This window comes from Panthera onca, chromosome A1, assembly GCF_046562875.1.
Source record: "Panthera onca isolate mPanOnc1 chromosome A1, mPanOnc1 haplotype 2, whole genome shotgun sequence".
Classification (NCBI taxonomy): Eukaryota; Metazoa; Chordata; class Mammalia; order Carnivora; family Felidae; genus Panthera; species Panthera onca.
This window is the reverse complement of record NC_138339.1, coordinates 123,534,409-123,547,283: the sequence shown is the minus strand read 5'-3', so window position 1 is coordinate 123,547,283 and position 12,875 is coordinate 123,534,409. Positions and strand designations below refer to the sequence as shown.

General features: G+C 55.8%; 1 protein-coding gene across 4 annotated transcripts in view; it reads left to right on the top strand.

Annotated features, from left to right (window-relative positions):
- CXXC5 (CXXC finger protein 5) overlaps window positions 1–12,337 on the top strand; it is a 35,315-nt gene extending 22,978 nt beyond the window's left edge. For 2 of the 4 annotated variants that reach the window (XM_060636001.3, XM_060636002.3), the window contains exons 2-3: window positions 8,710–9,788; window positions 11,306–12,337. In XM_060636001.3, the coding sequence (XP_060491984.1) occupies window positions 8,871–9,788; window positions 11,306–11,350 (963 nt within the window). In that variant the 5' untranslated portion in view covers window positions 8,710–8,870 and the 3' untranslated portion in view covers window positions 11,351–12,337. Of the gene's footprint in view, window positions 1–4,566; window positions 4,645–8,709; window positions 9,810–11,305 lie in introns of those variants that run through there. The other 2 variants (XM_060636003.3, XM_060636004.3) reach the window with 2 other exon arrangements.
- Window positions 12,338–12,875: the final 538 nt, after the last annotated feature.

The following is a 12,875-nucleotide window of genomic DNA, read 5'->3' as shown; positions in this document are numbered from 1 at the left end:
AGAACCCCTAGAGGCCCTGATACAATTCCGTGTGTGCACATGCACACAAACACACTGGTATACACACGGCGGCAGTGTGTTGACACTCGTGGGCCAGAAGAACCCACAAACATCTACCCGCCACGTAAACCACTATACTGTACACACATGCACACTGAAGCGTATGCTCACATCCACAGATGTAGATAACACACACTCTACTTGTACACACAAGGAGGTAACACGGTCACAGACATTCACCTGCACTGGTTTATAAGCCTCATGTACACATCAGTGTTCACACCCACAGAGTGACATCTTGAGTCTGTGCACTCACACCTGGGCACACCCGGAGTCCCCAGACACACACACTCATGCGCACGGCACACGCAGCAACTGACACACCTCCCAGGTGGATACATGCAGATATCCTGGTCCATAGTGCTGCTCTTCACGATACGCACTCCAGCCAGAGCTCACTCCCTGGGGCCCAGTGTTCCTTGAGCACATTTATACCACCCAGGAGGCATTTGTCCCTGAAATGCTGAAGTGAGCTTGAGGCCTCCCCCTTGATGTGCTCTGTGTGTCGAGGGAGCCCCTGGAGAGTGGGAAATGGTAGTTGACAGATGGACTGTCCTACCAGCCTGGTCAGCCTCTTTATGTAGACCAACCTGGGCCCAAGAACACCAAAATGGAGTGTGACGGGGGCGGGTCCCAGGTTCACATGGTGAACTTGGTGGCTTCTGGCAGAGAGGGCGGTCTCGGGTGGGATGGCCTCTCAGGTTCTGTTTCTGGGTCCCTGGCCACCACCAGCCCCCAGTTAGGGTGTGTAAGTGTTGGGGGAATGAGATGTGGGCAGACTCCAGGCCCCCCAGAGTCTCTGGGGTAGTCCTGGCGATCCACTCACTTCCTCCGCCAGCTGTGGACTGCTGTGACCACCCTTGAGAGGGGGAGGTAGCTGGAGGTTTAGCAGTGACAGGGCCCCCACCCCCCAGGAAACTCAAAACCCTGGGCCAGCCGCGGGTGGCGGGTTGGGGCAGGCACAAAGAGGGCCTCTGTGCGGCCCGGCTGGGCTGCCCACAGGATTCTGGGGGAGGAGGCAGGAGCCGGTTTCCGTCCCATTCTGCTTCCTGCGGAGGCCGCCGGAATGCCCGGAGCTCTGGCCTAGCCTGGCCCGTCCGGCCCACCCGCAGCCCCTTCCCCTGTCTTTTCCTGGGCCTTAGGGTACAGCTGCAGAGTTCTCTGCAACAGTGCCTTCACATGTTTGCCCAGAGCCTGAGAGCCATCCCCCAGAACCCATGGGAAACCTAGGGGGTTCCCCTAGGCTGGGCTGAACTGGACCTCATCCTCCAGCCATAATCCCTCCTTCCATGTCCCTCAGAGCCCTTGGCCAGTGTTGGAGAGCCAGGCCTTGGGGTCACACAGACCTGGTTTCCAAATCCTGGCTTTGCCACTTATTGACCTTGTGACCTTAGGCAGGTGACTTTACTTCCCTGAGTCTCACCCTGTAAATGGGTGACAATACTAGTTAAAGAGTTACAGAAAGAATTCAGTGAGAAAATGTGTGTAAAATGCTTAGCACAGTACCTGGTAGAGTGAGTGTGCGTTATTAGGGTCTGCTATTACGTCTTCTGGGGAGATAGGACTGGGAAGGAGCTAGATGCTCCTCTCCCAAATAGGTCTTATATGTGGGGCTTTTTCTCAACCCTATGACCTATTCAAAACCCTTCTCTCCAGTCTTTAGTTTCCCTATCTGCAAATCACATCACAGGCAGATTCAAGTTCTCTGGGATTTAGAGGATGGGAGGGGGTCACTATCTAGAGTCTTTTGTCTGTGTCTCTCTACCTTTTTCCTCGTGGGCCCCTCAGGGATAGTGACTTTTTACAGTTTGGGGTGAGGAGTAAGATCCATTCTCCATTTTACAGATGGGAAACTGAGGCTCAGTGTAGGCGAGAGGTTTGGTCAAGTCAACAGGAAGAGACAGGATGGAGCCAGAAACCTAGACTTTAGGACTCTCGTCCCCTACATGGTCCTGTTAACACCCTTGCTCCCCACACACAAACCCTGGAAAGATAGATCCCCCTCCTCTAATTCCTTGGCCCACTTATGTTGAGCTAGCCTTCCTCGGCTTACCCAGCGGGAGGGAGATCCTGAGTGAGTGAGTAGGTGGGCTCTGATCCCAGGTCGGTGTCAGCTTGGTCATTACTTTGGGAAACGTTAGTCTAGATCCAGAGGGTCCCAAATGGAGAGGGCATTGCATTCTCTACATCACAACTCTTTACTGAACTGCCCGCTCTAAATGGGGCAATAATCATCTTCCTTCAGAAGGTGTGTAGGAAGATTCAGTGAGACAAGGAATACAGTGTCTGGCACACAGGAAGTCCTCCTTCCTTAACATATTAGCTATTACCCTCCTGGTTCCATGTGATAGACAGAGAAACAGACTCAGAGGCCTTATGCCAAGGTCACACAGAGAGGAAGGACTCTTCTGATCCTTTTGCTCTTCTAGGGAGGGAACCTGGCCTGACAGAGGTACCTGGTAAGGGAGGCTTTGTCTTTATCTGAAGTGTCCCAGATCACTCCCTAGAGCTGCAGTTCAGGGTACACTGCCTGCCTGGGGCCTCAGTGTACCTGTCCATGAAATGGGCTGACCCCCTCCTCCCGCTGTTTTTTGAGAGCTCTGTAAAGGAGAGTAGAGTACCGTGTACTCCTGGGGTCTTCTTTAGCATGTTTCATTCTTCAGGTAATGGGGTTTGTGCTTGCCCTAGGTGAAGGGGTCTAAGAGGGTCAGGGGTGCGGAGTCAGGGAAACAGAACTGTAGCCCCCTGCTGTCTTTGGTAGTTGGTCTTGGGGGGTTATTAGTCCTGAGGAAATTCTAGTAGTACTGAGGGCATGTTCTACCCCAGGCCATCTGCTGGGTGTTAGCAGTGGTTAGTGTGTGCTCGAATATGTGTTCACCTATAGCTGGATGGGTGCCCTGTGCTCTCTAGCGAGGGCTGCATTTCTCCCAGCCTCCAAGACCACTGTCTCCATGTGCATCTTCTTGGGCCCGAGTGGGGCTTTTTTTCCCCTCTGGAAACTCCCTAGGCTGAATCATGGAAATCAGAGATGCCACCCCCAATCCCGCCCCCCCCCACCCCCCCAACCTGGCTTGCTCAGCTCATCTAAGTTCAACCACCATAGCCTGTGGTCTGTTCTCTTCACCACCACTGCTTTGCCCACCATCAGTCTGTCTGTCCATCTCACCTCCCCTGGAGGCCAAGAAGACCAGCTCCAAAGTTGGTGGAGGGGACATGAAGAGGGTGTAGCAGGGATGTCAGGAGTGCACATGGAAGTGTGGGGAAGAATGTGAAGAGCCAGAGTGTGCAGGTCTGCAAAGCTGGCCTGTCCAGACGATGGCGGAATGGTGGGCCCTACTGGGCCGGTGCCTCCGGGTCCTGAAGGCCCCTCTGGAATGCAGCCTCCTCCAAGAAGCCTTCTGTCAGCAGGTAGGACGGCTGGGAGTCTATTCTAGCCAGCAAAGGAGCAAGAGAGGATTGGCGCCTTGCCCTCAGACTTTGCCCTTGGCAGTGGTGGTGGTGGCATAACTCTGTAAATTTATTAAAAATCATTGAATTGTACACTAATAAATGGGTGAATTTTATTGTTTATAAACTATGCGGGGCACCTGGGTGGCTCAGTCGGTTGAGCATCCAGATCTTGATTTCAGCTCAGGTCATGATCTCACAGTTCAATGGTTCGAGTCCCAAGTCAGGTTCCATGCTAACAGATCGGAGCCTTCTTGGGATTCTCTCCCTCTCTTTCTCTCTGTCTTTCGGTCTCTCTCTCTCAAAATAAATACACTTAAAAAAAAAAAAAAAAAGGAAAGAAAGAAAGAAACTATACCTCAGTAAAGCTGTTAAAAAAAAATCCTACCCTTGGCCTCAGCGCCCTGCCCAGTTGGGACTCGGCCAACCCCCCGACCATACCTCGCACCCTCTTCCTTATTTCTTTTTTTTTTTTTTTTGAAGCAAACTCTACCCCCCAACAGGGGGATCAAACTCACGACCCTGAGATCAAGAGTCACATGCTGTACCGCATGCTCTACCGACGAGCCAGGGACCCTTCTTCCCCTTTTCTTAAGAACTGTTTTCCGGCTCATGTCTCCTTTGGTAACCTCCCCTTGTCTTTAGCTCACAGGCTAGCAGTCCCATCCTCCAGAAAGGCCTCCAGTGCTCCACTTGGTTGCCTTCCTGCTCTCATTTCATATTGGTTCATGTGACCACTGGCCAAGCTCCTGTGTACTCCTCCAGGGCCGTGCTGGGTCTGTATCCTGCACTGTTTCCCCAGTACCACAGGGCATGGGGCCGCTTTTGGGTAAATGGTAGTGGGATGTGTGCATGTCTCTGTGTAGACAGCGTCATGCCTCCCCCCCAGTGCCCCTTCCCCCATTGCGGTCTGGCCCAAAGGCCTCAGGACAGAACCCTGCTGGGGATGAATCCTGGCTCACCTGGGGCTCAGGGTGGAGGGAGGGCATTACCATCACCTCTGGTGACTTCATTGCCAGCTGGCATTATGAGGTCAGTAGCCCAGGATTCCAGGTTCCTGCCTGGGCATCTCCAAGCCCCCCAGGTGAAGACACGACACTGGGGTCTGTGACAACTCATCCCCACAACCACGTAGAGGTGACAGGCATGGTAACAGCCCTGGAGGGTGGGGGCGGCCTTGGGATTGCTGGGTCACCTTGCCCTGGGCTACTTTGTCAGTTGCACAGGTAGAGAGTAAAGGTAATCCCAGAGCAGGGTGACTAACACTTAGGTTCTGGGTTCAAATTCTAACGGTCCTGGGTACCAGCTGCTTGACCTTGGCCTGACAGCTTGAACCTCTTTGAGCCTCAATTTCTTCATCTCTCAAATTAATTATTTCTGTTTTGCTGGCCGCTGACTTCTGGGAGGAGTCAAGGAAGGAGAGCAGACATGTAAAGCATAAGAGTGCAGGGACTGGTACACAGTAGGTGCTCAATAAATGCTACCTGATAGAGTTAGTTAAGAGACCCTGGGTGTCACTTGTTGCTGGGAGCTAGTTGAAGTGGGGTGGGTCTCTGTCTTCTGGTGCTGGCTAGGGCCTGAGAGTAGAGGCAGGGGGCGGTCCCAGTGGCAGGAGAGTGGTCCCAGCTTTGACTTCCTCTCTTCCCAGTTTTGCCAGTAAGCCAGAGCCCATAGGAGGTTGGGCCACAAGGCCAGGCCCTGAGGCCAAGAACCCATTGACCCTCAGCCCTCCTTCCTATCTATCTCTGCTTCCCTGGGCCCTGGGCCAGAGTGGGCTGGGGACCACCCACCCCCTGCCTCCCTTTCAGAGCTGTGGGCATATCCAACTGCTTTCTCTTGGTCCTCAGGTCCTCGAGTGTAGGATTCTCTCCCTCAGGGCTGTTTCTGTGTCTGTCAGACCCTCAAGTCTTTTCAAAGCTGGGCTAAGAGCCTTGGATCTCTCTGAGCCCAGGTCCATCCATTTTCTGCTTCCCATGAAGCTCTGTTTTCTAACCTTGACCCTTTGCCCTGTCCTCTCCAAGTCCCCCTTTCTCTGACCCGCCCCTCAAGTTGTCTGTCTCATGATCCTCCCGTAGCACCTGTCTCTGTTCTTCTGCCCCCATGTCCTCCTCTGCCCCCCAGCTCTCCATGACGGGTTACCCCCCCGCACCCCCTCATCCCCCTCCCTCTGGGCTCTGTCCCCACCCGTCAGCCCCTGATCCCAGCTCCCGGCCGGCCCGGCTCCTGCATGGACAAAGGGGTCCTTTGTGGGCTGACCGCGGCTGGCGGGGCGGCGGGGCGCTGGCTCCGCATTGCTGATGAAACGGAGCCCTTTGTTGTCCCTCCTCAGGCGCAGTATTTCTTTTTGGGGGCTGGATGCGTTCCTGGCAGGGCCGATGATGGATGCGCCCGCCGCCGCCCGCCTGCCCGCCAGCTTTCCCTCCCGCTCATTCCCGCTCCGCTTCAACGCAGCCCCAGCTCCTCCCCTGCTGCCTGGGCACTGCCAGGCCCTTCGTAGCCTGGGAGGGGGTTGCCGTGTGCCTTGCAGTAAAGGACTAGGGCCTGGGAGAAGGTCTTAAGTCCTCCCCTTCCGTGAGTAGGGCAAACAAGCCCTGTGGTCATTGGTCCACTGGGACCAGGGCATCAGCTTTTCCCAGGGTCTAAAGGAGAAGATGAGCCAGGTATAGGGGCAGATTTGGAACAAGCTTAGGGACCAGGCCTTGGGGACTAACTAGATGTTGGTATCTACCCACTCCAGGGTTTGGGGACAGAATTACCTGTGTGCCAGTCCCCCTTCTGTACTCCCCACCTTCAGTTTCTGTGGCTGACACATCAGTGTTCTGCCTGCAGCACCTGTTTGATGACATATCACGTCGTCTGCTCCATAGCTCAGCATGTCCCAGGACATGGGGGGCTGGGAGAGGGTAATCCCTGAGGAAGGACAGAAAAATGAAAGATCAGAGAAATTCAGAGAAAGGGCCAGAGATGAACAGAACATGAGGTTTTGTCCCTACCACGAGACTCAGGATGGAGACAAAAGCAGAGAGACTCAGCCAGAGCACCAGCCCTGAACGCAGGCCCGTGTTGGAGGGAGCTGACTTCTAATTGACCTGCCCGCCCTGTACACAGAGCCAGATCCTGAAGCTGGGAGGAGGGAGGGAGGGAGTAGAGCAAGAGCAGCGTTAATGCAGCTATCGATTTCTGCCACCAGCCAGCAGGCCGCAGAGGCGGGGACACACAGGGGGGCTAGGGCGCAGACTGCTCCCCTCCCCACCTCTCCAACCCAAGGGCTCCTACCTTCTTCTGTCTTCTCCCCTCACCATGTCTGGGGCTGCTGGAGCTTGCTCCGGAGCAGGGTAGTTGAGCTCAGATGGGCAGGGGCAGTTAATTTGGGGTGACAGTCTCTAGCCCTGATCTCACTGGCCCTGGTCTCCAGCACCTAGCCAGGTGTCACTGATGCCCAGAGGGGTACTGATTTCTGAGGGGGGGCCTGAGGAGCCAGCCTGGGTTTAGCCCTCAGGAGGTGGGACAGAGCACAGCTATCCTTGGGCATACATCATCCCCTTCCTCTTACTACAACTCTGATCTCTGTGGTACCCCCAGCCCAGCCTGGACACCTTGCCAGGCCCTCCTGGGTTTGTCCTGGTAGAATGTGCCAGCTTGCCCAGCTCTTCCTTACCACCCATCTACCTTCACTAGGAAGGAGCGTTCGTGGGCCAGTGCTCTCTGGGGAGAGGCAGGGAGCGTCTGGCTGTCTGCTGACGCCTGCCATTTTCGACTCACTCAGGAGCCAGAGCTTTTTTCCCTTTCCTATACGCACTCCTCCTTGTGGCCACTCCTTAGCAGCCCTGTCTGCTCAGGGCCTCAATTTCCCCCTGTGTAAGTGCAGAGGGTTGGACTAGATGACCTCCCGGGACCAGGACCGGCTGAGTCCTGTGACTGGGGGATGGTGGGGTTGCCTGGGGACAAAGATGTATGTGTGCCGGCCCCAATCCTAGGGCAGGACAGGCCCAGCCAGATGTGCGCCTCCCCCTTGAGCCGCCAGCTGCTCAGGCTGGGCCCTCTCCTCCCGCCCTTCTCCCAGGGGTTGCTGGGCCACGGCAGGCAGGCAGGCAGGGAAGGGATGCGAGAGAGCCAGGGCTGATGAGGAAACGGCCGCTCCATTCCTTCTGGACAGTTCCTCCCAGACCCAAGGAGCCTAGCTGCTCGTTCGTAAGCCTTAGCCCTGGGGCCTAAGCAGAGCAGGCTCTGTCCTAGAAAGGGACACCTCTGAAATATGGATGTGGCCCAAGAACAGGCTCTGCTCCCTGGAGGGTCGCACCCACTCGTCCCAGCCTGCACCAGCCAGAGGCCCTTCCTGCCCACAGCCTACCCCAGCTCTGAGCTCTCACTGGGACCTCATCCCAGACCCATCTGGGAGCCAGGCTGGAGCACAGCAGGGAGGCCTGAGTAGAGACAAGAGTGGGGTCTGAGGTAATGATGACTGTGGTTTGAGAGTGAGGAGGAATCGTGTGTTCGATATGTACACAGTGTGTCCCCACATTCTTACAGGAGAAGGATTGTCCTCTGGCACAGTGCTGCCTGCCCTCTAGCAAGAGGATACATGCTCCTTGAAATAAGGATCCTGTGCGCTATTTGGTAACCCCTGTTAGAGTCACTTTACTTTCCCTGCAGGACTTGTCAGAGCGTTGAGATAGATAATCAGTATGTATTAGGAGTTGCCAAATGAGGGCCTAGGAGCAGCTTCCCAGATTTCTGGTCTGTACGTTCAAGCTTTGCAGAGGCTGTTCCAACCCCTCTTTGTAGATGGGTCACAGAAGGAAGATGAGGAAGCAGAAGGTGACTCTGTAACCATCTGAGGTTCATAAACATCTCTAGCTCTTCCCTACTACCCCAGCCCAGGAAGAAGTGGCTGCAGATCTAGGCTGTACGGATTCAGGCTGGGCTTCCACCATGACGCTCATTAACTGTAGATCCCTGCTCAGTTCTAAACCTTATGTAAAACGGAGTATTCCTAGCCACTACTTCAAAGGGTGCTTGTGAGTCTGAACTGAAGTAGTACAAATAAAAAATACCTAACCATGTTGGGTCTGGCACTTAAATAAATGCCCAGTGGGGCTTGTGGTTGTTACTACATGGGGGTACAGTTGTTGGTAGTGGTGGTGACGTTGGGAAAGGAAGTGTTTACTGCTGCCCTGACCCTATACTCTTTTGTCCCGATAGAGTGAAGATCCTTCCACGTGGACACCTGACCATGTGCCTGCCCTGAGCAGCAGGGCCCCCCAGCCATCTCTGTTGTGGGCAGCAGGGCCCGGTGCTCGTCTGTGGACCCCCCGCAGTTGGCAGGCCCCCCCCAGCAGCGGGCTCTGGGCCTCGGCCCCACCATGTCGAGCCTCGGCAGTAGCCCCCAGGACAGCGGTGGCAGCAGCAGCAGCAACAGCAATGGCAGCGGGAGCAGCGGCCCCAAGGCAGGAGTGGCTGACAAGAGCGCGGCGGTGGCCACTGCCACCCCAGCCTCGGTGGCGGATGATGCACCACCCCCAGAACGTCGGAACAAGAGCGGCATCATCAGCGAACCCCTCAACAAGAGTCTGCGCCGCTCCCGCCCTCTCTCCCACTACTCTTCCTTTGGAGGCAGTGGTGGCAGCGGCGGTGGTGGCAGCATGATGGGCAGTGAGTCTGCTGAAAAGGCTGCTGCCGCTGCGGCTGCCGCCTCCCTGTTGGCCAATGGGCATGACCTGGCGGCAGCCATGGCTGTGGACAAAAGCAACCCTACCTCAAAGCACAAAAGTGGTGCTGTGGCCAGCCTGCTGAGCAAGGCAGAGCGGGCCACGGAGCTGGCAGCCGAGGGACAGCTGACGCTGCAGCAATTCGCGCAGTCCACGGAGATGCTGAAGCGCGTGGTGCAGGAGCACCTTCCGCTGATGAGCGAGGCGGGTGCTGGCCTGCCCGATATGGAGGCCGTGGCGGGCGCCGAAGCCCTCAATGGCCAGTCCGACTTCCCCTACCTGGGCGCCTTCCCCATCAACCCGGGCCTCTTCATCATGACCCCGGCGGGCGTGTTCCTGGCCGAGAGTGCGCTGCACATGGCCGGCCTTGCCGAGTACCCCATGCAGGGAGAGCTGGCCTCGGCCATCAGCTCGGGCAAGAAGAAGCGGAAACGCTGCGGCATGTGCGCGCCCTGCCGACGGCGCATCAACTGCGAGCAGTGCAGCAGTTGTAGGAACCGAAAGACTGGCCATCAGATTTGCAAATTCAGAAAATGTGAGGAACTCAAAAAGAAGCCTTCCGCTGCTCTGGAGGTAACGGCGCCTTAGAGGGAGGTGTGTGGGCTCTTGTGTCTGTCTGGCAGTCCAAACCCACCCCCCAGCCCCCCAAACCCGCTTTTCCTACCTGGGCGAGTGGGGGCTGCTCAGCCAGTCCCTGGGCTCTCGGGTTCTAGAGCAGGCTCCCAGACACCAGTTCACTGCCCAAAAAAGTCAGAGCCACATCCTGAGATCTCATTAGGTTGTAGTTTGCAAGGCCAGCATAAAGTTCCAGGAGGGGGCCTAGCACTTCCCAGCCAGGCCCGGGGATCCTGAACCCCCTCCTGGAGTTTTGGGCCAGCTACTGATGTTCCCATATAGGTCCTAAGTTGCTGACTTTCAGACATATTCTAACGTTTCCAGTCCATAACCTAGGATGCTGGGGGCTCTTCCGTGTCCCACTTGAGGGGTTCTCTCCTGTGGACCATGTGGCTTTGAGGGGTAAGCCCTTCACTTGCCCCTTCAGAGCCTGGCCTTTCCCCTAAGGCCACCCAAGGATAGAGCGGCCCCAGTGCTCACTGCCCTGCTCTAAGGCCTGGAAGAACCCTGCGTCTAGACATCCAGTTGACAGATTTGGGGTTTCTTGGGGCCCCAAGGTCAGTCTGGCTACACAGGTAATCGCCACGGGTCCTACGGGCCTAGAGTGAGGGGGTTGCTGTGATCTTGGGGTATAGGCAAGGCCTGTCCACCATGGGATGATCGGCTTAGAGCAGGCAGAAGGGTTCCCAAGCTGCTTTCTTTCTCTCCACCCTCGTGGCAGAGCTTGTCCCTGTGCCCCCAGCCGTGGCAGCCTAGCTGTGGTGCCAGGCCTGGGTACAAAAGCATCTTTTCAGCCTGCTGTCCTGGCCCTGGCCCCGCCCCTCTATGAGTGGGCTGGACGCAAATGTTCAGAATGGTTGGAAAACAATAATGGCATCCCAGCCATGGCTACTCCCCACCCCCAAGCCCCAAACCTCATATATCTGCTCTCCTGCCCAGAGAATACACCTCTATGCACACAGAGGCACTCACCTCTCATCTAGTGTAGACACACACATGCGCGCACAAGCGCACACACGGCCCTGCCCAGTACCCAGTCTTACTGTAGGTGTACAGCAAATCCCCTTCCTCCCCACCACACCTCCGGACACACTACACACCGTGGCATCGCTTGAGACACACATCCGTATGCTTACATGCTCCCTCGACAGAAACATGCACACAGCCCCAGATGCACCACAGCCACTCGGCGCTTGTAGCCTCTGGACCAGGGGAATGGGTCTTCCTGTTTGGAAGGAGGGTTCCTGGACACAGTGGCTCAGGGGGCCTCAGGGTGCTCCGGGCCCTCCAGCGGCCCAGCGGGTCAAGGCTTCTTCTCTGGCCTGGTCAGGATGGCAGGAACTCCACGGGGTGGCTGCCTTTACTCCATGCCCGTCCCTCCGCCATGAGGCCGTCCACGGGGGAGCGTCTTTGCATCAGGCCCCGCCGGACCCTGACTGAACTCTCTCCTTGTTTTTGTCTCCCGCCCCCGCCAGAAGGTGATGCTTCCGACGGGAGCCGCCTTCCGGTGGTTTCAGTGACGGCGGCGGGAACCCAAAGCTGCCCTCTCCGTGCAATGTCACTGCTCGTGTGGTCTCCGGCAAGGGATTCGGGCGAAGACAAACGGATGCACCCGTCTTTAGAACCAAAAATATTCTCTCACAGATTTCATTCCTGTTTTTATATATATATTTTTTGTTGTCGTTTTAACATCTCCACGTCCCTAGTATAAAAAGAAAAAGGAAAAAAATTTTAACTGCTTTTTCGGAAGAACAACAACAAAAAAGAGGTAGAGACGAATCTATAAAGTACCGAGACTTCCTGGGCAAAGAATGGACAATCAGTTTCCTTCCTGTGTCGATGTCGATGTTGTCTGTGCAGGAGATGCAGTTTTTGTGTAGAGAATGTAAATTTTCTGTAACCTTTTGAAATCTAGTTACTAATAAGCACTACTGTAATTTAGCACAGTTTAACTCCACCCTCATTTAAACTTCCTTTGATTCTTTCCGACCATGAAATAGTGCATAGTTTGCCTGGAGAATCCACTCACGTTTATAAAGAGAATGTGGATGGCGCCGCGTCGAGAAGCCCCTCTATCCATCCACACGTGCAGAGTGCAGAGCTGCGGCGAGGAGCTCACAGAGGGGGAGGGAGCAGCCCACCCACCCCTGGGCCCAGGCCAGCCATGCTGCACTCGCGGTACCCAGAATGGGATCCCCCCTACCCCGACGATGATGATTTTGCAAAAATGAAAGTTCTGTTCCTTTATCCATTGAGATCTGGGGAGCCCGTGTCTCAATATTTCCGATCCTGGCTACTTCCCTTAGAGAAAATAAGTCCTTTTTTTCTGGCCTCGCTGATGGCAACAGAAGAAAGGGCTTCTTTGCGTGGCCCCTTGCTGGTGGGTGTGGGTGCCTGGGGGGCCCCCTTGCCCACGGCCAGCTTCCTGCTGATGAACATGCTGTTTGTATTGTTTTAGGAAACCAGGCTGTTTTGTGAATAAAACGAATGCATGTTTGTGTCACGAAGCACCGATGGCTTCTTGCTCTCCGGTTTGGGGGGCTGGCTTGGGGGCTGTTGGTGGGCAGGGGTTGTCTGGACCCACCTTGAAAAGAAAGAAGGATGGCTTGGGGACATTTAGAGTGGGGATCTCTTGGGTACTGAGGCCCTGTGGTACCTGAAGGGGGTCAAGCAGGAGCAGCCGGCCTGGCTGAGGTGGTGAAAGTGCTGTTAAAGTGACTGGTACTGGAACATCTCATCTGCCCGGTTGTACCCCCCTGCCTCAGAACCCGGACCTCCGGGGACCTTCACTCACTTGGGGCCACCATCTCTATTTACCTAAGGTTGTCGGGGCCTGATCAGTGCAGAGCAGCCCGCAGTACTGGAGGAAGGGCCCAAGTTGCCTGTTCGGTTTCTTTCTTGCAGGGGTCTACTGCTCCCCCAACCGCTGCGGTGACACCCCAGGGAGCAGGTTTAGCCCAGGTTTGTGGGGACCTGGCTGTGCCCAGAATGCATGCAGAAACCTCCCTACCCCCACATACCCCTCTTCAGGCCTGAGGGCTGGCT